Genomic DNA, 23,218 nt, shown 5'->3' with positions numbered 1-23,218 from the left:
GCCCCATGGCACGGGTGCAGTGCAGCTCAGCAGGGCGCTGCGCACTGTATGGGAGCTGGGGCCGCTGGGGCTGAGCGGTGCCAACTCCACTTGACTGCTGGAGCCGCCCCAGCTCCCAAACAGTGTGTGGCACCCTGCCGAGCTGCACTGCACCCATGCAATGTGCCAGCTGCTGCGTGGGTGCCAAGCAGGGGCAGGCGGGGCAATTCTCACTGCCCAGCACTGTGCCGGGGGGCTCTGCCACAAGCTTCCAGAGGCCCTGATCCCTGCTGCTGCAGCTGGTGAGTGCGGGGCTTTTTTTACATTTTTTTTTAAAAGTACCATCAGGCTGGGGCCAGGTGGGGGTGGGCCGGGCAGGGCAGCCAGGGGGGCTTCTCTCATGGCTCCCCCCGCACCAAAACAGAAGCACAGATGAAGGAGCCGCGGGAGAACTTCTAGCTGCCCAGCTGTGCCTGACTCTCCCCAGCCGATCTAAATATCTGAATCAGCACCGAACTGAATGGGGGCAGTGATTCGAATCACCAGATCAAATCACTGTTTTGGCCAAATTCCTCTGAATTGGCCAAATCCTAATCAAATGCTCCCTATTTGCACAGGCCTACTAATCAGTGAGAGCTGAGAAATCCTAATCAGTGAGAGCTGAGAAGAAAATCCACTTATTTTACCCTTCTTTTCTGTACTTAGGACTTGCTTAGGGAGTTGCATGATTTCCTGGAAAACAGCAAGGATAAAGAGGACATACTGTGTTGTAGTGAAGCAGCGGACCCACCATCTAAGAGAATCAGGCTTGAGAATACAGAAGGGACAGAGGACCTGAATCAGAATGGAGCCCTCCAGCATGCCCTGGTGGTGAATGATGAGAATGCTGCTCCAGAAAACTTGACCCTGACCGTTTGCAATGTGTGCTTGGGAGTTCTTCAGGAATTTTGCGAGGCTGATTTTGTTAAAAAGGTAAAGGATCAGTACCTGCACTATTAAGCATGTGTTTGGCCAGCACCTGCAGTGCAAACCATGTTGTCTGGCTTTTTTTATTTGGCTTTTTAATTGTCATTAATAAGGATGAGTTGCATATAGAAGTAGATATTAAAAAAATGCAAGACATGGTGAAGCAAAATGAAGTGTGACCCGATCTGCTGTTGGCTGAAATTGCATAAAATATTTTCAATGTAGATGGAATCATTCAGTTGCTAACACTGTTTGGCATGGTATCTGGATACCTCATATATAGTCAACAAGTTGGAATTATTTATGGGCAACTCAAAGATCATTCTACTCTGGCCTTGCTCTAATGTAACTGATGAGTCTGGGTAAATAGGTGAAGCTTGAACCTTCTGAAGTCCAGATAGTGAAACATTTCTGTCCTTTTTCTTTGAAACCTCCTAATGCTCTGTCAGTAACTCCACTGGACCTTCAAAAATGGACCACAAAATATGGCTGTACACAGTGGACCCTTCTCTCTCTCTTTGTGACCAATGAATGAATGAGGCACAAAGTACACTTGATAAGGCTGTGCTATTCAGCATTTAATGTAACTGGCTATTTTTAATGGACAGAGATGTAAAAGCAGTATGAATACCTGTTAAATGTTTCATGTTTAAAAAGACAGGGTTCTTTGGGTTGATGTGGTATCTTTTATTAGATCAACTAAATATTTAAAACCAGAGGCTAAGGAAAAAGTGCTAAGGCATTGCATGGTATGAAAGACTGAGCCAACAAATGATCAGGTGAAATGTATTGATGAGTTAGGGAAAGAGATCCGGTGTGAAGAGCATGGCAAGCATCATGTGTGTACAGTAAAATTGCTTGTGTAACAAACTGAAATGTGGAAGTGAGATTGAATGGGAGTGTTTCTTTTAAAGCTGACACACAGGACTGGTTAATTTAATAACATGAGCCCTGGATTTAGTGTAGCCCAATGTTTCTTAGACTGGGAAACCCATGTTTCACTGGGGATGTACAGGGAAATTTGGGACGGTGTATGAGAGGAAGGACTGGGGGAGCAAAAGGAGGCAAATGGCAAATATAAATGGGGGAAAAGGAAGAAAAAATTAAAATCAAAGAACAACTCTTAGGTTTTTGGAAAGCTTGCAGTGTGGTTGTAGTGACAGACTGTTATGTTTTTAGATGACTCTCAAAATCAATAAGGAGCATGGAACCTAAAAAAATTTGAGAGCTGCTGGCATAGATAAGAATCTGGGACCAAAGAGAGACAACAATACAAGAGAGTTATAAGAGTTATATGTAATTCTCTCATGCTGTAACAGTGTTTTTTCTGGCAAAATGCCCATGTTTACTTGCATATTCCCTTCCCCCTTTCCAAATTAGCCATCTAAAATGGGGGTGGGGGTGACCTGTGGAAGCTGATTTTTGCATTGAAATGGAGGCATGGGGGATAGTGGAATGACTGCTGGGGACTGTTTCCTCCCTTGTCACATACAGGAGGGCTCAGAGCCTGTTTGCTCTTGCTGCTCAGCCAAAAGCTAGATATATTTAACCCTTTCATAGCCTCTGCCAAACTAACAGTAGTTTTTGGCTGAGCAGCAAGTGGGGAGGTACATTCTTCCCCTCCTGCATCCAGCCAGCATTTAGCCATGATCCATTCATCTTTCTCAAAACAAGGTTTATGTCTTATTTGGGGGCATGAGGTATGCAGAGTGTCTGAATAGAGCCAGACAAGGTTCTTTGGGTGAATCTGATATCTTTTATTAGACCAACTTAAATACTTGGGGAAAAAAATTGTTAGCAAGCTTTTGGGTTTAAAAACCCTTCATCAGGCTGAGGAAGCGTCTGCAGTTGGTGTGTGCTCTCCCTGGATGGAACGAATAGTAGAGAAGTCAGAGGCTGGTGTGCATGCAAGATAGGCAGTCAGTGAAGATGTAAATTGAGGAGTCAGTGGGTGAGAGACAGGCTGGGTGGGAAGGAAAGGGGGACGAATAGAGCCAGATTTTTAGAGTTATTTTTATGTTTATGCCACTAGGTGGCAATGGCCAGTCAGACTGTAATCCATTTAGAAAGACAGAACTTTTTAAAGGGAAAATTGTTGTCTTAAAAATATGGCTGATGCTGTTTTTAATTGGAATATCAGAGTGTTTTTAACATGTTCGAAAATATATGGATTTTGGGACATTGCTCCAAATATGGACCCACAGCAGAAGTTTTACAGCCAACCGCTCTAGTCAGCCCACTTTAAAGAGTTTAACAGGAGTTAATTAAGTTGCAGTAAGATGCTTTGCATTTGATTAAGAGATGCCAAGGTTGTTAAGTTATGGAAAGATTCTTCAGCACCAAAATAATGGATTTCCCTGATGGTCCATTATTGTGTATGCCATAAGGAACAGGTTAAGCTTCCCAGTTTGATAACAGGATTCTGCACTAACAAGTTGGTTTTTATTGCACTGTTAAATTTGGGGGAAAAAATTGAGCCAGGATATTGGTATGATAAATGATATCTGTTGGTAAGTCAGTAAGCTAACCTGTTTTTCCCACAATATAGGTAGATCTGGTTAGGTATGCTAATATCTTAAGGTTCATACTGAAAATAACATCTGGCTGGGGTGGGAGAGTAAGGTGGAGGGCTGAAGACAAAAGTTATTTGACAGTTATCAGCTTCTTGCCTGCAGTATCCATTTACATGCATTTTCTTAGAAGAAAAGGCAAGAAAATGAGTCCCCTTCAAAATTCCTACTGCTTGACAGGTTCTGGTTTCGTAGACAGGAAATATCTAACCTGGAATCTTCCTGGTACTGACAGAATCTGTTAAACCAGTGAGGCTTTTGAAGGTTGGCTGCTGCACTCCAGTGGACAGTGGATAATCCATGGTGGTGAGTCATAACAGTCTGCTTAAATAGAAACACATGCAATATTCCCTTGAGCTCCAGTTAAAAGCCTCTGAGCAGTGTCTCCCAACTCCCATTCCTTCCCCTTTACTCTGTCTCCTGCCATCCATCTGCACATGTATTTGCTCTTTCCCTCTTCACAAATGAGATTTTCTCTTTCTTCTTTCTAAGTCACCATGTTCATCATGCCCTCATGTCCACCACTCATCCTCTCCCTTTCACTTGTGCAGGAGTGGAGCAGCTCCCCTTTGTAACCAGCACTTGGCTGTGTGCAGTGCTTGCCAACAGTTGCATGGCTGTGCCAGTCTGCAGCTTGGAGGGGTCTGTGGTTGTCCATTCTCCTTCTTAAAAATAACTAGTGCTTTCTCTACAGTTCTCCTGGGTTGTGCTGCTGTCCTGGACACCAAGGGTTTGTCTATACCGCTTTGGTGGTTTGTCTCAGTGGGAAAAAGGACGCACTGCAGAGTAGGAGTTTTGAAGAGATGGGAGCCCAGGAAGGGTGGCTGTACCTTAAGGAAATGATCCTTCAGGCACAGAGAGAGACGATCCCGATGTGAGGAAAAAGAGGGAAAGGGGCCAGGAGGCTTCCTTGGCTGACCAGAGAAATCCAGGGCAGCCTGCGGACTAAAAGGAGAGCATATAAAAAGTGGAAACGGGGAGAGATTACCAAAGAGGAGTATACCTCCTCTGCTCGCAGTGGTAGGGAGGCAGTTAGACGGGCCAAAGCTACCATGGAGCTGAGGATGGCATCCCAAGTAAAGGATAACAAAAAATTGTTTTTTAGATATATAGGGAGTAAAAGGAAGGCCCAGGGTGGAATAGGACCCCTACTAAATGGGCAGAAGCAATTGGTGACGGACAGAGGGGACAAGGCTGAACTCCTCAACGAATTCTTTGCCTCAGTGTTCCTAAGTGAGGGGCAGGACAAGGCTCTCACTGGGATTGTAGAGAGGCAGCAGCAGGATGCCAGACTACCAAGCGTAGACCCTGAGATGGTGCAGGGTCACTTGGAGGAACTGGATGCCTTTAAGTTGGCAGGCCCGGATGAGCTCCATCCGAGGGTACTGAAGGCACTGGCTGACGTCATTGCAGAGCCACTGGCGGTAATATTTGAGCAGTCGTGGCGCATGGGCCAGGTCCCGGAGGACTGGAAAAAGGCCAATGTGGTCCCCGTTTTCAAGAAGGGGAGGAAGGAGGACCCAGGCAACTATAGGCCAGTCAGTCTTACCTCCATCCTAGGCAAAGTCTTTGAAAAAATTATCAAGGCTCACATTTGTGAGAGCGCGGCAGGACAAATTATGCTGAGGGGAAACCAGCACAGGTTCGTAGCAGGTAGATCATGCCTGACTAATCTAATCTCTTTTTATGACCAGGTTACAAAACGCCTGGACGCAGGAGTAGGGGTTGATGTTGTATACTTAGACTTCAGGAAGGCCTTCGATACGGTATCCCACACCATACTGGTAAACAAGTTAAGAGGCTGTGACTTGGATGACTGCACAGTCCGGTGGGTGGCGAATTGGCTAGAGGGTCGCACCCAGAGAGTCATAGTGGATGGGTCGGTATCGACCTGGAAGGGTGTGGGCAGTGGGGTCCCGCAGGGCTCGGTCCTTGGACCGATACTCTTCAATATCTTCATCAGCGACTTGGACGAGGGAGTGAAGTGTACTCTGTCCAAGTTTGCAGATGACACAAAACTGTGGGGAGAAATGGACACGCTGGAGGGCAGGGAACAACTACAGGCAGACCTGGATAGGTTGGACATATGGGCAGAAAACAACAGAATGCAATTCAACAAGGAGAAATGCAAAGTGCTGCACCTAGGGAGGAAAAATGTCCAGCAGACCTACTGCCTAGGGAATGACCTGCTTGGTGGAATGCAAGCGGAAAGGGATCTTGGAGTCCCAGTGGACTCCAAGATGAACATGAGTCGGCAGTGTGACGAAGCCATCAGAAAAGCTAATGGCACTTTATCGTGCATCAGCAGATGCATGACGAACAGATCCATGGAGATGATACTTCCCCTCTATCGGGCGCTGGTCAGACCGCAGTTGGAGTACTGCATGCAGTTTTGGGCGCCACACTTCAAGAGGGATGTGGATAACCTGGAGAGGGTCCAGAGAAGGGCCACTCGTATGGTTAAGTGCTTGCAGGCCAAGCTCTATGAGGAGAGACTGGGGCACCTGGACCTCTTCAGCCTCCGCAAGAGAAGGTTGAGAGGCGACCTTGTGGCTGCCTGTAAGTTCATCACGGGGGCACAGAAGGGAATTGGTGAGGTTTTATTCACCAAGGCGCCCCCGGGAGTTACAAGAAATAATGGCCACAAGCTAGCAGAGAGCAGATTTAGACTAGACGTTAGGAAGAACTTCTTCACAGTTCGAGTGGCCGAGGTCTGGAATAGGCTCCCAAGGGAGGTGGTGCTCTCCCCTACCCTGGGGGTCTTCAAGAGGAGGTTAGATAAGCATCTAGCTGGGGTCATCTGAACCCAGCACTCTTTCCTGCCTATGCAGGGGGTCAGACTCAATGATCTATTGAGGTCCCTTCCAACCCTAGCATCTATGAATCTATGAATGACACTGAGCATGCCTCACCCATCTGAGTCTGTTGACATGCTCCAGACCCTAAAGTGTGCATGTAAGACAGCCCTAGCAAAGAGTAGGGTCTGGGGATGAACCCAGAGCAGACTTGCTGACAAATTTCCAGCTGGACCATACTTGTAATCTTGGGTGACTGAGTCATGCCTGATTCCATCCTTGTTGGGACCTGCTGTTGCAGCACTATAATCAGGTTCCTGAAGGGCATTTGTATTGATGGGCTGTGGGAGAGAGGATGTTGCAGGGGGGCAGTGGCATAGTTTTGCCAAACGGGGTAATTGTTGAAAGCTTTCTGTATCTTGCTTCAAATTCTGAAGTCATGTAAAACCTGAGCATCTCAGCTGTCGTTACAAAGAAAAAAAAATAGTGACACCTTTTAGCTGCTGGGAAAAAAGCATGAAAATGGGAACCTCATGGCCCCAGCACCAGAACAGGAAAACGTGTCTGAAATGTATTAATTTTTGGCTAGTCTCGTGATTTGTGGGAACAGACTCGGAACTTCTGTTTACTTGGTTGCAGCAATAATTAATTTGAAGGATTAGGAACAGGAACTTTTTTGGGGGGGGGGGAGAGGTAGGGAGAGTATGGGGGAAGAAGAGGTGCAGCCGCAGTAATTACTTTTTGGGTCATTTCTCAGGCTGGGTTGTTGATGAGCAACACTGGGCTATTTTATTTTATTTATTTTGGACAAAAGTATTATTTTATATTCGAAGCAATAGAAATCTGGGCTCAGATGCTTCTTTTCTTATAAGAATTATATGCTAATCCTGAGAAACCATAGACATTTGCTCTTAAAAAAATAAAATATTCCATCTCTGTTAATTCACAGGCACATTCTTCAAAAAACTACTGTAGTAACTTGGTTTTTTTTGTCCTGTCTTAGGGACTTCTACATTTGCATTATTGCAGAAATTGCTTCAATGAGCAATGGAAAAGACTCTAGGTCATTTGTTTCATCCATCTGTCACTGTGGGATTATTCCCTTTGGTGACTTTTTTTTTTTTTAAACAATTTGTTTCAACATAAAATACTGAGCTGGGTTTCTTTTATAATGCCAGAGCAATGAGGATATATTGTGATGACAATAAAATCTGCTTGTAAATTAGTCTCTAAAGGAACCTGTATTGGTGCTTTCATTAACTGAATAGAGTTTAGTGGTTTTACGGTCATTTTGCATGTTTAATGTGTACCAAAAAGTGCTTTTATAGAAGGTTTACAGTGATTACACTAGACTGAAGGATATCTTAAAAGATTATCTGCTCATCTCCTTTTCTGTAGAGTCCTGTTAAAATCTCTCTTTTGCAGGTGTGCCAAAATGTTAATTCCGCAGAGTATGAGTTTACCAGCTTTGTATTTTCTGTGTCCCTTCCACCACAGCTGTCTGTAAGGGAGGTAAGTGTTTACAGACACCTTTGTTCATCATCTTAATTTAAGCATGTAAGAATAAATAAAGTGGCTTGGGAAACATGAAAACCACAGAAGGCATGAATTGAATTGCTTTTGCTTCAAAATAAAGCATTGTTTTAAATACTTGCTAAAAAAGGAAAATGTAGGCAATGGGGTTTTTTTTGTTTGTTTTTTTACCATGTAATCTTCCTCAGGAGTGATCTGAGGGAGTGCAGGTTTCTTTCTTGTTTTTTTCAGTGGACATTGGAGCTTCTTTAAATATGGAAACCTAAAAGGAGTTTCTTTAAAACCTTGGTGTATAGTTCCCTTTGGTGTAGACACCAGCTCTATGTCTTGGGGAAGGAACTGCACAGCTGGTACCTTTCCTGAAATAGATGGTAATTGGTAGTGCAGAATACAAATGAAGAAATGTGAAGATGAACCCTCTAGCTCTACAGCATTGTAGATGATGTAAAACTACATATTTTATTTTAATAGTCTTCCTGGTTACCTAATGTTGGCATTGTTGGAAATTTAGATGAATGCAGATGTGAAGCACTACATTTAGTAGAATTTTTTTTTATCAAACTTGAACTGTTTGGTCACGTGAAAGCCCAGTAATTTACAAGAGAATCAGCAGAATATGCAATATACTGTAAGCTAAAACATGCTTTATTAGGTGTATTAGTTATAGTGTCCATCTGCTTTCTGTGAATGGCAACCCATAAATGCTTAGGGCTACTTATAAATTCTATATAAGATGTAGTACAATTATTCAGTAAGCATAATGGAATGAAGAGGATGTCTTTTTAGATTATGCAGAAAACTAACGTCTCAGACACTTTGCTCACTAAGGGATCCTTGGCAATTTTACTGAGGGTATGGATAAACAAAAATGTTACAGTCAAAGGATGAGAGGAGAAAGAGAGAACAGGATTGTTTACACTTTAGCTGATCATCTGTAGCTGTTTTGTGTGTCTGCTCCTGCCCTGCAGTAAGTAGAAGATAAACCAGAACAACTTACCACTGAATGATTAGAGCAGGGATAAACTGTACCAGTTTACCTTTCATTTTACTAGGGGATAGGATCAGTCGGGCACAACTTGCTGTAGAGCAGCCGATACCTGGCAATTTCTTCTGTTATCTCCACTCCCTTAACTCCGTAGAGTTTGTTTCCATCCCTTTAGGGGTGGAAGCTTTGGTATTTTAAGAAAATTGTAGTGTCAGAATTACCTTCTGATTACTTAAACTGCTTCTGCAGTTCACATGGGCTGTGGGATTTGTCTTCAAGTCACATTGGGTCGAGTTAGTCTATTCCGTTCAGCAGCCGCTGTATCTGGTAGGTCAGTACAAAAAATAGTTGATTATGTCTTTTCTTTTTGGCTTGGTTTTCTCTTGTGACTCCTCCCCCCTTAGTTCTGTTGCCATCCAAGAATGAATTATATCCAGAAGCAGTTACGTTACAAGGTGGATGAGAATGTGGGCATTTGTGTATACATCCAGTAGATTCTCTAGGGGCGTAGGACGTGAAACAGTTACTGGAAGGCAAAGGAGGACAGCAGTTCCCTGGTAAGTTCCCATGTGCATACTCTTACTCCACAAAAAGTGACAGCTAACGTGTAATCGCATGTTCCTCAGTGAAAGAGGGCTAAACTGGTATGGGGTGGCTTTCATTTGATTTGTAGCACAGTGGCAGTTCATTACTAGGGGGTTGATGATGTGCTGTAGTGCCTTGCCCTCTTTTACCTCCCAGCAACTAGTTCAGGTGCCAGTGCCCTTGGATGTCTACATGTTAGCTAAGATTTCCAAAGAATTAATGCCTGCACTGAGCCTCCTAAGACTATATTTAGAACCTCAAATAAGGGGCCTGAATTGTCAGAGTTGGGTATATTCAGCACCTTCCACTGATTCAGCTCTTGTTCTCTCTCATGCTCTCTTGTGCTCTGTCCCCACACGCTGCCTCCCATTCCCCATCCTTACCTCAGTCTACTTTCTTCCTCTCCCTACTTCTGGGTCCTTCCTTCAGTCTGGTAATTGTCTTAGTATCATGAGGCCCAAAGAAATGGGTTGAATTGTGGCTAGAGCCCTAATTGTAACGTGTCATCGTGTTCTTAATTTTACTTCCATCATCCACCAGAAATATTTTTCAGGGAGACAGGACTTTTCTGCTATAGTTTCCATTTGTGAGAAACAAGGATTTTAGGAGTGTACCTATACAGATTTTTGGGGCCGATAGCTGATATTTAAGGAAGCATATTGGCCGATACCAATCGGATTTCCAGTACAGATGCCTCCAGCTGGTAAATCCGGTGTGGTGGAAGGGGAGGAGGGAGGAAGGGGCATGGGAGGGGCAAATCAACGCCCCCTGCAGTGAGAGAGGGGGCAGGGGCAGGCGCTGCCCAGGCGGGGGAGGAAGAGGGGTGGGGCAGAGCTGCGGCTCATAGCAGGGGGGTGCTGCTCCTGCTACTGCTTGCACACCGGGAGGGCATGGGGGGCGGGGGAGGCACATGCCTCCAGATCTATGTGGGGCAGGCTGCAGCCAGGTCTGTGCGGTACTCTTCTTGGGAGGGGTCTGGGCTTGGAGCTGCCCCATCCCTCACTGCAGGGGGCATTGATCTGCTCCCCCACGCACCTTCCCTCTCCCCTCCCCTTCCACCACAATGGACTTACCAGCTGGAGGCAGCTCTCCACACTGCCAGCTGTGCTGCTTGCTGCCTGAGTGCTGCACTGCAGCTGCACACAGCACGGGCATTTATCGGCCAAATTATTGGCCCCATTGAACTGATATCTGATACAGCCAGGATGATGTATCCGTGCATCTATAAAGGATTTCTTTGGCTGATATCTTTTATTAGACCAGCTATGTAGTTGGGATAGAGTTAAATAAACTTTTGAATACAAGACATTCTCCCTCGGTCCAATAAAAGATACCACTCTAAGAAACCCTTGTCTGACATAAAATTTCTGGACCATCACGGCTACAACATCACTCTTACGCTACCATAGTTTGAGTTTGTCGTATCGTCTCAAGTCTGCTTTTGTGGCTTCACAGTCCAAAATATATGAATGCAAGGAAATACTGTCTTTCCAGAATGACTCAGTAGAGGGCATTATTGCATTGCAAATCTGAATTGGTTGCACTTTTACTTTAGGCGGAGCAAGTAGAGTTACTGTTGCTAAAATATAGAAAGAATATTGACCACAAATGGAAAAGGAACATAGTTGTACTTGCATGATTTTCTTTTGCTGAGTTCTTTCAAGTCCCCAGATGCACAGAGTCTGTGTTATATGTCTTTCAGTCTGTAAATATGACTTGGGAAGACTGACTAGGAAAATTAAGAATTCAGCAACCAATATCTTTCTTCTGAATATTTTAATATTACTGTGCAAGTCACAGTTCTATTAAATGTTTTGTATTTGAACAAGTTTTATTTATTTATATGGCATTAACATGCCTTATTCTGGAGAACATTAGGTAAGTTATCCATAGTTGAAAAAATTGTGCTGTACAGGTGCACCTTTTGTTAACTTTCTCTTAATTCTTTCATACTGTATTGAAGAAGAACATACGCAGTTTGAGGGTAGAAAGACACCTCAAAGCTGGCCTCCTTTTCATTGACCATTTGTGTTACAGAAGTTTCATCCTGTTACAGTGGAAAAGTTGACTGCTGTTAAGAAAGGTTTCAGATACAGCCTTTAAATAATGTGTTAGGTGAGGGCTGTCCAACTTCTTAGCAGCTGGGGGCTGCACCCCTGGTGGCTGCATGCTGTGGGGGCCACAGGCCTGCCCCCCAGGCTGCATGCCATGTGTGTATGCAGATGCTCCCCCCAGCTGCACTGCACATGTGGGCAGGTGGATGCCCACCTTCCCACCCTGCCCCCCAGCCCTAGGCACAGTGCCTGCCTTACTTTTGGCTGCCTATCCATGGGGTTCCCGCTGCAGCTGCTACACAGGTGCTTTGGGGTGTAGGCTGTCCCACCCCAGCCCCTGGGATGGGGGCATGCAGCAGAAGCCACAGGAGGAGGGGAAGCCCTGATACCCCTGCTCCTGCTTGAGTGATAAGGGCAGCAGCAGCTTGGTGGGAGCCCAGGGGCTGCATGTTAATTCCTCTCAGGCTGCCAGTTGGACAGCTCTGTTCTAGATGAAATGAAGATCTAGCATTTTCTGAGGGGTGCTTTGAGTCTAACAAGGTTGGGAACTATTGATGTAGAATCCATTTGTGTGTGGGATAAGTCATGGTCTTGGTGAAGGAGAGTATTAACTGTTTCTTACATAAAGAAGTTTACTAAAATTACTTTTCTGTTTGGTCCTCCTTGAGATAGATTGTCATCTGAGTACTGGACATTCATGCAAGTAGCCTTGTATCATCTGCAGTCATTACTCCCTACAGATCTTTCTACCTCATGGAATTTCCCCTCCTCATCTCTTTTCTAATAAGTTTCCTGGGACTGTACCGAGTACTTTAAATATGGCTTCCATGATCCCTTGCACAGCAGTAAAATAATAACCTGCAGCTTATAATCAATGCAGTGACACTGTTGACGCACTCCAGAAATGTGTTGTCTCCTAGACACTTCCTTGCAGGTCCGAGTTCTGTAATGAGCCTTTTTCTAACTGCTTTGCAAACGTGACTTTTTTCCACAATATTCCTAAAATGGAGGGATGTGAGGGGAGAAAGAAAGAGTGAGTGAATGAAGATATCAATGTAAAGAATTTGACCAAGTTTAGAGAGGAAGTCTGTGAGCTGTAATTAGTATTCAGGAAATGTTGACTCTCACCCCTATGCTTAGACCACTAGACACACCCATCGCTCGGCTCCCACCCTTGAAGGGGAAGAGTGAGCCAGGCCAGGCCATCAATGATGAAATTGATATCTGCTAATTCTGTGCAACTCTAATTTTTCTTTTTTCACTTTTGAAATTACGAGGAAGTGGGAGATGAAATTTGACTCATGGTCTCATTTAATATAATTAACTCTCTGGGGAAAGTTTCTTAGAAACTAGGCATGGTTTTCTTTTTTCTGTTTTGGAGATAGTTATAATTATACAATATAAATACAGAAGCTACCTGCTATTTAAATCGAGGAATATGCTCAAGTATGTGTAAATATGATACTGACAAGTGCCGCAGTCTACAACTGTGTTCTGTAGTCAACATATCTCCGGTTCAAATATGTTTTCTGGGCATTTCAATTGGAGACACTTTTTATTTATGATTTAACCTGGGTTATTAAGCAAACAAGATTAAGATATACTTCATGTATCTTGTGAGGCACTCTTAATCATGTACTCTACATGTACAGTATAATGAATCAGGCATAGTGAGTTCGAGTAAACAATATTCCATCAGTACAACTACATTTTTCTTCTCTAATAATGATATAGTGGGTGCATTGGTTAATATATTGCGTGTCTAACAAAGTTTTATGAATTCTTATTCCCTCTTTTCCTCCTGTCCAATATTTCTAGCTCTAGTTTAAACATCTATTTTTTTCATGGCAAGATGAGCTCTATGTTTATTCTTTTAGATGGAACAGGAGGATATAATAAGAGTTGTAAAAGACCTACTAGATTATTTAGTTCATGTAATAGCTACTAATGAAATTATTGCTTACATCACTGAGAGAGAGAGAGAGATCCTTGATGCGGTCTTTATCAAATATTAAATTGACAGAATGCTTGATTTCAGGTTTTTCTTATGAGTGGTTAGTTGGACTTGGTTTGTTGGTTTAGCTGGATTTAGGACTGGTTAGTTTAACCCTTTAAAGCCAAACAAAACATAATGATTTCAAGATATAAGGCTCAAGGAGAACAAAGGGAATTAAACTGCTTAGGAACTGACTTTTTTCATCCTCAGCAATATTATCAAGTTTAGTGGCAGTTTTACAGACGAAAACATCATAAGATTGGCTCTCCAGAGTTTGTATTGATACAAGTATGTACTGCAAGACTGACAGAGCTGTTTAAACTTGATCAGCCACACAGTGTTTGATGGTGAGAAAAAGGAAGAAAGGGTATTTTAACTTTATATCTTCTATCGATGTAGCCCAAAATTGCATTTGTTGTCTTTGTGACAGCTTCGAACTGTTAACTTATGTTTAGTTTGTGACCTGTCATCACCCCCAGATCCTTTTCAGCAGTGCTAGTGCCAGGCCACTTATCCTCATTCTATTTAATGCATTTACTTTTTCTTCACATGTAGCAGCCTTTGCATGTCTTTGTTGAATTTCATTTTGTTGCCTAGAGCCCAGTTCTCCAATTTATTAAAATCCCTTTAAATTTTAAAACTATCCTCCAAAATGCTTGGAGTGCCTCCCAGTTTTGTGTCTTCTGCAAATTTTAGTAGTACACTTTGCATTTTGGCATTTAGGTCATTTAATAAAAAACATTAACAGCACTGATCCCACACCAGACCCTAGTGGGACCCCATTTGGGATCCCTTGCCAGTTTAACATTAATCCTTTAACTGTTACTCACTTTGGTTATCCAACCAATTATGTATCCAGCTAATGTTATGTACCCACACTGTCCTGTCTTATAAGACTAGCAGGTGGGAGTTACTAAAATTGAGATATATTATGGACATGAGTGACCCTCTCAAGGAAGGTAATGCAGTTGATTAGACATGATATATTTGTCACAAATTCATGTTGAATTATAGTGATTGCTTCTTTATTCACCACATATCTGTACATTCAATGTTTTATTAATTGCTTTGTAACTTCTCAAGTATTGAAATTGAACTGACTAGTCTGTTTCCCTGATCCTCCTTTTTTCTCTCATTAAAGGTGGACACTATATTATCCCTTCTTTTGACACCTCGCTTGCTCAAACCTTTGAGTTTGAAAATACAGCTTTGAGGTTGAATAATTGACTTCCTTTATAAAGCTGATCAGTTGAACTCAGTCTTCATGAGATCCTTTTTGTAATCTACCATTTCTTCTAATACAAAAGCCCACTGAAGTCAGTGAAAAGATTCCAGTTAACTTCAGTGGACTTTTGGATCAATCCAACAGTGAAATGACAGATTACTTGCTGCACAGTAACAAGATTCACTTGAGTGGGTGCAAATGCAACATCTAAGGTTTACTTTGGTCCAGTAGTTCACAGAAAGTGATTAAAACGTTTGCATCTCTAAGAATAATTAGCTTGTACTGAAGCTAAGGGATGGTGTGCCTTTGGAAGTTTAAGGTGGTACAAGCAGCTTTACTCTTCTTGGGAAGCCTTGGGTTCTTTGCTTCTTATTTTTCCCCCAATTGGGTTTTGGCATGAGTATTGGAAACAAACTGCACTGGTGTCACTAGTGGATGATCATCTTCTCTTAAGGATGGAAAGTGGTCAAGTGCTCCTGCTGATTCTTTCATATCTTTTGCTGTCCTTTTGTACTGAGAGCTCATGTTGTCTCTGTTTTTAGTCAGATGATTCACACTTGAATGGTTTGTTTTTTTTCTTGGCAGGAGAACCCCAGGGGATGCTTTGGGATCATCTCTGAAAAGATGATCTCCTCCCCCTCTTATCCAGGGAACAGATGAGTTATGTTGTGTGAGCTTGTCAATGTATGTGAGGCTAGAGGAGGAACATGAGAGTCTGTGGGTCAGAAGTATCAGTAGCATAGAGATGAGATGAAGTGGCCTGTTTTAGTCATACACTACTACTAAAATCTTCCCCTACCCCAGCGGGAGGAGGTGTAACAGCAGAATCTGTGATCCATGGAAGAGCTGCTTGGAGCAGCTGAAGACATGATGGCAACCAGTAATCCTGAGAGGAGCGGTAGCTAGTGAACCCTGCGTAGTTTATAAAGGCACCTCTTGCTTGTAAGTAACATCACTCCCTCCATTCCTCAGCTGTTCTCACATTTCTCTTACCTGTGGATTCAGCTAAAAGTGGAAGTGATTTAACAGAGGAGGTAGAAGCTGGTGTCAGGCTAAAAGTGTGATTTGTTTTATATGTGTAGATGTAAAACTAAGAGTGACTTCTGCAAGTTTGATTAGTATACTGTACATTCTGGCATGTGGGTCATTGAATAAAAACATTAAACAACATTGGTTCCAGACCAGACCCCAATAGAACTCCGCTTGGGATCTGTTGTCAAGCTAACATGAATCCATTAACAGTTATCAGAATTTGATTTTTTTTAAATGATTTGTGTGTGAAGAATTAGATTTGTTCCATCAATAAATCTTTAGATATATTTATCTGACTTTCTGTATGTTAATTGTTGTTTGCATTCGATTTAGATGGTCCCGATATGTTAACATTATATATTAACATTGTCAGTAACAAGAATTAAAGCTTATGCAACTGTGGCTTCCCAACTTGATGTTTCCAAGGGATGTATTTTCAGTGGTTCCCTTGTTTCTTTTATGTCATTTTCAACCTGTTATTGGATAGAATTTTTTTTAGACTGCTAAATACTGGTAGTTTATTTTCTCTTCAGTCAACTCCCTTGTCCTTATTTTATGTCAGGCATAATGAGAAGCCCATTCACTTTTCCCTGATTGAGAGGGTGGGGTAAAAACATTCATAAATTCATGCAAGCAAGGCTAATTTTTAGTTAAGATGAGCCAAAAATTGATGTGAGCAACTCCTATTTATTTTTGTTTCCTCCTCCCAAGTTCCTGCCCCCATCAATGGTAAGTGCTGTGCAAGGACATAGAACCATCTATATTGGTCTCTAGTCAAATGAAATTAAATCCATTTTTCTTATATAGGCTCTTGTGCATGGTATTTATCCAGGAGCATCATGGCCCAGGAACACATAAACACACTTGTTTGTTTAATTAAAATTGAAAGCATTGCCTCTTTATTCACCTAGACTTGATTGGAACATACCCCCCCCCACCCCACACACACACATACCCTGGTCACCTTGCTAAGGTTTAACTTTTGGGGATTTTGTTAATCTGGCTGTCCTTAGGGCCACGCTAATACAATTCCTAACTTCAGACTTGTCTGATACCTTCCATAAAGCAGTTCTCAACCTGTTCTTTAAGTGGAATGTAGAATAAGAGAGAGTGATGCTCAGGGTGTGGCCCAATTACAGAAGTGGGTATTCTGATATAAAAACATAAAATGGATATTTAAAAACTGTAGGAGAGACAAACTTAGGAGCACAGCTAAGTTAAGGGGGTCAGGGATGGTATTATAAGAAGGGAAACATGGCCTAGAATTAGGGCCACAAATAAGGTCCCTCTTGAAACAAATTCTGCATGCTTTTGTGTTTAAATTTATTCTCCATAAAAGTGTCTTAAATCAGAAGATCATTTTTTTTGTCCTGCATTTTGCTAGTTCAGAACGTGGCGAGGGGTGCTAGCTCTTTCACAGAAGGTATTATCGAAATGTCATGGGTAACAGCTGGTAAGAGTGACAAAAGTAGAAGGGAGGGGTGGAATGACAGGAAGAATGAGCAAAACACAGTTTGAGACATACACTTCGGTGCACACACTGTAATCTTGTTGGATGGATCTAAAATGGTAAAGATTAAAAGTAGACTTCTGTATAGAACCTGTTGGATGAGAAGCCTATTTTCAGGTTGGGTTTAGATGAGGATGGAAGGATAGGCCTTGCAGACAATTTACAATAACTGGTTCACAGTCAAAGCCATAAAAACAAATGATGGGGATAGCACAGTATTAGGGAAACAAGAAAATCGTAGATACGCTTTGGAAAGTTTGTGTATTTTTCTCCCATTTCTTCCTTGACTAGTTCTTTCAGCTGGTTAGATTTTGCTTTTTGTCAGTTTTCCACTTGCCAGATTGTCTTGGGATGCTTTGCGGTATTCCACACAATTAATGGGGACAGAGCAGTGATGCCTAACCTTTTGGCTGGACTACTGGTGTGGGGTCCGTCCTAATGCAGGATCTGATCTGTAGGCCCAGTCTGGCACGTGAGGCCAGTCCAGCAGGTGGTTGTGTCCCTGCATGCTGGACTGGGCCCTGTATGCTAGTCACACGCTGGTTCCATGCCCTGTGACATTTAGCATACAGGGCTTGGAAATTTGGCGTCAGCAAAGCAGAGCCGGCACTAATTAACACCACTTCCCTGCTGCCAAATTTCCGGACCTACGGGGAGACAAACGGACCAAATAACATGGCTCTGCAGGCCGGATCTGGCCTGTGGACTGGAAGTCAAGCACCATTGGTATAGAGTATCACTGTGATTTAAGCTATAATGGTTGAAGATGCCTGCTCCGCTGCCATAAAATCATGCATTTCTTTGACGAAAATAGTAGTGTGGTTTCTTTTTTGAAGAAAATATTTTGAGTGAAACATTTGAGAAATCTCTGCAAGTTGAGAACTTTATAAAAGCTCAGGACAGCTTATTAAAATTCCCCTCACAGATTTCCAGTAGCCACAGTGAAAAAGTGATCCAACTAAAAAAACCCCCCAAAACTGTACCTCAGCTTCTGAATGTGTGTCTGTGGGGAGATGAGGATTCTCATTTGTTGTGTTTTGGGACCGCTCACTTGTAAAGAGAGCAACGGCTTCTCTTTACAAGGAGAGGGGATGCTTTTTAAGAAATGGGTTGGTCTCTTTAAAGTAAAAACACAAAACAAAAGTAGTTATCTTGGAAACACTTCCAGTTGTTTCCTGTGCCTTGTAAATATTAGTTTTTCCTTCAGAACAATACTGGCAGGATTGTCAGCATAGGCATGTACCAACAGTGCTGTCAGGTAATTTGAATGTTACCGAGTCCTTGATTTCATTGCATTTTTTCTCTCTCTCCTTCCTGGGTGTGGCTGACGGCCTGTAGCATGCTGCCTGGTTGCTGGTAAAACAGGAAATGGGGTGAGTAATTTTTATAGGGAACTTCTTATACTATTTCTACTACAGATCATGAAAGAAAAGATTTTTTTTTTTGGTGCAGAAAACAGCCAAGGCAATGAGATACTGATGCACTGCTATTTAGAGAAATTAATGACTAAATTTTTTTTGTCCAAGTCCAGTGAATCACCTACATACTCAGGTGCTTTGAAAAGGAAAAAGTGTCCCTGCTAGCAATCTCTCTGGGACTGTTCTTGAGATACCAAGCTGATTGCACCAAGGAGCAATAATCTCAAGTTGCAGCAAGGGAAGTTTAGGTTAGATATTAGGAAAAACTTTCTCACTAGGAGGGAAGTAAAACACTGGAACAAGTGGTGGAATCTCCATCCTTGAAGGTTTTTAAAGACCCCAGCTAGACAAAGCCTTGGCTGGGGCTAGTTGGGGATGGTCCTGCTTTGGACCAGGGGTTTGGACCAGATGACTTCCTCAGGTCCCTTCCAACCCTGATTTTCTGATTGCCTTTAAAGTAAAAATAAACCCAGAGTAAGTTATCAGACCCAGTAAACAAGGTGACTCAGAATTAGGATGAGCTGTATTTTAACCTGCATTTCATATGCTTTTGTCACCTTCCTAACAAACCCTTTTCAGTATCCATCCACCTTGGCCCAGGACTGGCTTGCCTGTAAAAATTTTGTATCCATCCTGCTACTAATTGTAGCTGTGGTTTGTTCACAACCTAGCTTTTTTAACTAAAACAGGTTTTCTCATGTAGCATGTCACTGACACTGCAGCATCTCCAAGGCAGTGCTTCTGAACTTGCAGTGCAGGGTACCCATGGTCATCTAGTTTATGGGTTTCATGTACTTTAAGACATCTCTGAATCCTTTCCTAGGCACCTGAAATATTGATGTTTGTGCGCTCCCAATTTGAAGGGAAACAATTATCCATGATTACTCCAGAAATGTCCTTGGTTACTGTCATAACAGTACAGGTTATATTTAATGTGTGGCTTTTGAGTGCTTTATGTCAACATATTGTCTTTGAATTGTGTGTTTTTGTAGAATTGTCTAAACTTATAAATTTACCTTCCACAAGTATTTGATTCATTGGAGGCTTCTTCTTAGGGTGAAATAATATAATTAACATATACAAAAGCAAAATTGCTTCTTTGAACTTGGATAAAACTGATTTGTAAGTTTAGGCTTTGTGAGAGAGACAGTTTTAAATAATCTACAACTCAGTGATTTAGTGTATAGGGCTATGAACAATTTGTAATAGCAGCTATATAATGTGCCTTCAGTAAATAATTGAAATACAGTACAACTTTGAATGAAGCCTTGAAATCTGATAACAATCATAGTAATTGTGAATAAACCTAATACTGTGCTTTCTCCAGCTTCCATTTTCCAGGAAAGCTATTGTTAAGTGAACATACACTATATGGATAGCAAAGTAAGATTTGATAATATATAGATGGAAAGGTGTTAATGCAGTGAAAGGGGAGGTATTCTGGGAAAGTTTTGTTTATGTTAGTGATTTGAAGTAGTACTCTGCATATAAGGGGAAAGTGCAGCCCTCAAAGGACCATCTCCTTGTTCCAGACTACTCAAGAGTATTCCAGAAAACTGGGAACATAGTTTGCCTTCCAGAAACAAAAGAAGAATCTGCCAAGAGGTCTGTGTAGTTTGGGTTTGTAGAGTTTGGGAGTAGGAGAGAGCCATAGAGGGCTGGGAGGCAATGGTAGTGGTTTAGGGCCCTGATACATGTCCCTGTTCCCCAGCAAGCTTCCACACAATTAGGAGGCTCCAATAGCCAAACCTCCTGCTCACTCCAGCCTATTATCTTCCTTGCACAGTTGTTACAAACTGGTTGTTACAGAGATTCTTGTATCCTGCGTGGGCTTCTCTGACGGGGAACAGTTTGCCTCAAAGTCTGGTGAAGTTGTTGGACTGACTTTTGATGGAGGTCACCTCAATCACAAGAACCATGTGAGATATTAATAGTATGAGAACTTAGAGTTAGAGGTAGTAAACCAATTCTTTTCCTAATTTAAGGAAAGAAATTTGTTTGGTACCAACAAAAAAGCAGTGTGGTTATTACTACTTATAAGAGCAAATTTATTATTAAATCAGCTGTAGACAGTCTCACAGTGAGCTCCTATGAAATACATCAGTCCTTAGCAATATGGCCAATGGCTGATGGTGGACTTGTTATTTAAAGTGTCACTTATAGGGGTGGGGAAGCAGTTTTTGACTCACACTTGCAGATAAGTGCACTGGAAAGGGTTTACTGCATTTAAAAAAATGCTTTGTCACCCCTAGTTAGGTATACTTCTGCCCTTCAGTATTTGGGGTACCACCCATACTGCAGTAACTCAGTTTAAGTAGATGCCATGTGTCTCCATTGGGGGATTAGCTGCACCTTTGTCCATCTGCATGCATCCCCTTAGGTAGAGCCATAGGATTCTCCCATTCTTAGACTAGGCCCTGGGTTAAATTAATTTGGTGCTTCAGATCATTGGTGAATTGTGAAGACAGAATAAGGGTAAAGAGAGAATCTTAGAGCAATGGATCCTGAGCTCAAACCTCATTCTGCTGCCAAAGGGGGAAACTTTAGGGCAAAATGTCTACAAACATGTCCACAACCTACCTAGGGCCTTCTCCCTAGTGAGATGGGGCCGTGGAGAAGGGCTGCAGTGTGGGAAAAGGCAACATCTTCAGTTCATCAGCATGGGCCTGTTGATATGAGAGTCTGTTCTCCTGAACATCCCCTTCACATTCATTCTGCCCTCTGGAGGGAAGATAGTCCTGGTTTTGGTGAAAGAAGCATTGTCAAATTGGGACAAAATAAGCGGTTTACCTTGGTTAAACTCAAGAGAGTAGGATATTAAGTTAATAGGTTGAGCATTGTATCTTATGCACCTTGAAGTGTTTACTCAGAAGCTTTTTGTCTGGGGCATTGTTTTGCCTTCCTATTTCCCCTAACACCTCTGTTAATTTAACCTGATATAAGCATCTTTTGCAACAGTATTAATAAATTACACTGCAGCCCCATGTCCTTCACACTTTCTTTGGTATGCTTAATGGTTTTGTCCTTTTTATACTCAGGTTTTGTGCTAGTGATTGGTTATTCGTGCTTAGCCTGAAGTGTTGCAAGTCCAGTTGTTTCTAACTGATTCCTATGCAAGTTATTTTGTTTGTTTGTGATTCAGAAAACAGGGACTTTCACTGACAAAAGATGACATTGTTCAGCTGAAAGAAGCATACAAATGGATTATTCATCCCCTGTTCTCTGAGGAGCTGGGTGTTCCTGCTGATGGAAAGGTGGAGTATGAGTAATTCAGTAGTATTGTTTTCCTTGGTTTGTGTAATGTCTGCTCCTAATGTGGATGGAGTCTGGTTAGAGATGGAGAAGTCTCACTGGTCTTATCTTCACTAGGAATAAGGTGCTTGGGGTTAACCAAATCTAAGTACTATAGGATCACATACCTCATAACTTCTGTAGGCAAAGCTTGTTGGGTATATTGAGTTCCTTGAACTCCTCTATTATACTCCAAAAGCTGGCTGGGTGCCACCCTTCCTGCTGTTTCTATTTACGGGGCCCTCCGTACAGCAGCTATCAGTCTGTCTTGGGAAGGAATCCCCATTTTCCCGCATGCCAAGGGTTCCAGTTTTTGGGTGAAGAAAGAAGTAATTTGAGGTGTCAACACGTTAAATTTTGTTGGGAGCATAAGCATTGTTAATATGCTGGGGGGCAGGGTAATGAGTGCCAGCAACCAGTTGTTCGATCTGCAGACAGTCTTTCAGCTGTGGTTTTGCTAAACGGACATCAGGAGCTCCACATATCCTCTATTTCTCCCAGAATCAATAAGATTATAGTCACTGATCCCAAGAATATTCCCTGAAGTGAACCAATTGGATGCAACATTTACAAATTATCATGCTTTGTCCATATAGATGAACACAGTAATGCCATCAAGTTGAGTATATGAGCATCACAGGTGGGCATACAAATCCCCAGGAAAACCAAACAATCTATAGTTTCTACACAGCTTCTCCTCACACCCCCTCACTTACCACCAATCTCATCCCCCGCACACACTCTTTAACTGGAACTGGTAATTCACACGAAACTACAGTCCTAAATAGGGGCAGACTACTTCTCTTTTCCTTCATGGATGGAGAACCTCTCTGTTCTACTGAAGGAAACTTAAAGAAACACATTTCTTAAAATATAAGACAGCAGAAGCACTACAGTCCGCAGACACTAAACTACTCCAAGAAGTATTGTAGCCTAACTTTTTTAGTCCCACATATTTCCAGAGCACTTAAATATTAGTCAATCTTCTCAACAGCCCTCTTGAGGTATGTTGGTATCTGAATAACAGAGGTAATGAGCCATATTTGCCCAAGGGCAAAGAGGGAATTGGGGGTGGAATTGTGATTACTCTGGAGTTCCTGGCACTGTTGTCTGCCTGCTAGGCTGCAGCGCCTTTGCCTCAAAGGCCTCCAGTCACTGCAAACTAATTCCCTGAATAAACTTTTCATAAAAATGACTGGGATGGAATTTTTCCATGATTTGTTAGACTTAGTGACCATAATAGGCTTTGGGTAGTTACTGTCTCTGACTTGGTTCTCCT

The 23,218-nt window shown here is 42.4% G+C and overlaps 1 protein-coding gene across 6 annotated transcripts in view; it reads left to right on the top strand.

Annotated features, from left to right (window-relative positions):
* PUS10 (pseudouridine synthase 10) overlaps positions 1–23,218 on the top strand; it is a 57,326-nt gene that overhangs the window by 9,921 nt on the left and 24,187 nt on the right. For 3 of the 6 annotated variants that reach the window (XM_014595060.3, XM_019500739.2, XM_006273746.4), the window contains exons 3-6: positions 685–951; positions 7,736–7,822; positions 18,569–18,603; positions 21,791–21,902. In XM_014595060.3, the coding sequence (XP_014450546.1) occupies positions 685–951; positions 7,736–7,822; positions 18,569–18,603; positions 21,791–21,902 (501 nt within the window). Of the gene's footprint in view, positions 1–684; positions 952–7,733; positions 7,823–9,232; positions 9,386–18,568; positions 18,604–18,634; positions 20,568–21,790; positions 21,903–23,218 lie in introns of those variants that run through there. The other 3 variants (XM_059719596.1, XM_059719588.1, XM_019500740.2) reach the window with 3 other exon arrangements.

Source organism: Alligator mississippiensis, chromosome 1 (genome assembly GCF_030867095.1).
Source record: "Alligator mississippiensis isolate rAllMis1 chromosome 1, rAllMis1, whole genome shotgun sequence".
NCBI lineage: Eukaryota > Metazoa > Chordata > Crocodylia > Alligatoridae > Alligator > Alligator mississippiensis.
The sequence above is the reverse complement of the archived record's forward strand: the minus strand, read 5'-3'. Positions and strand labels throughout refer to the sequence as shown.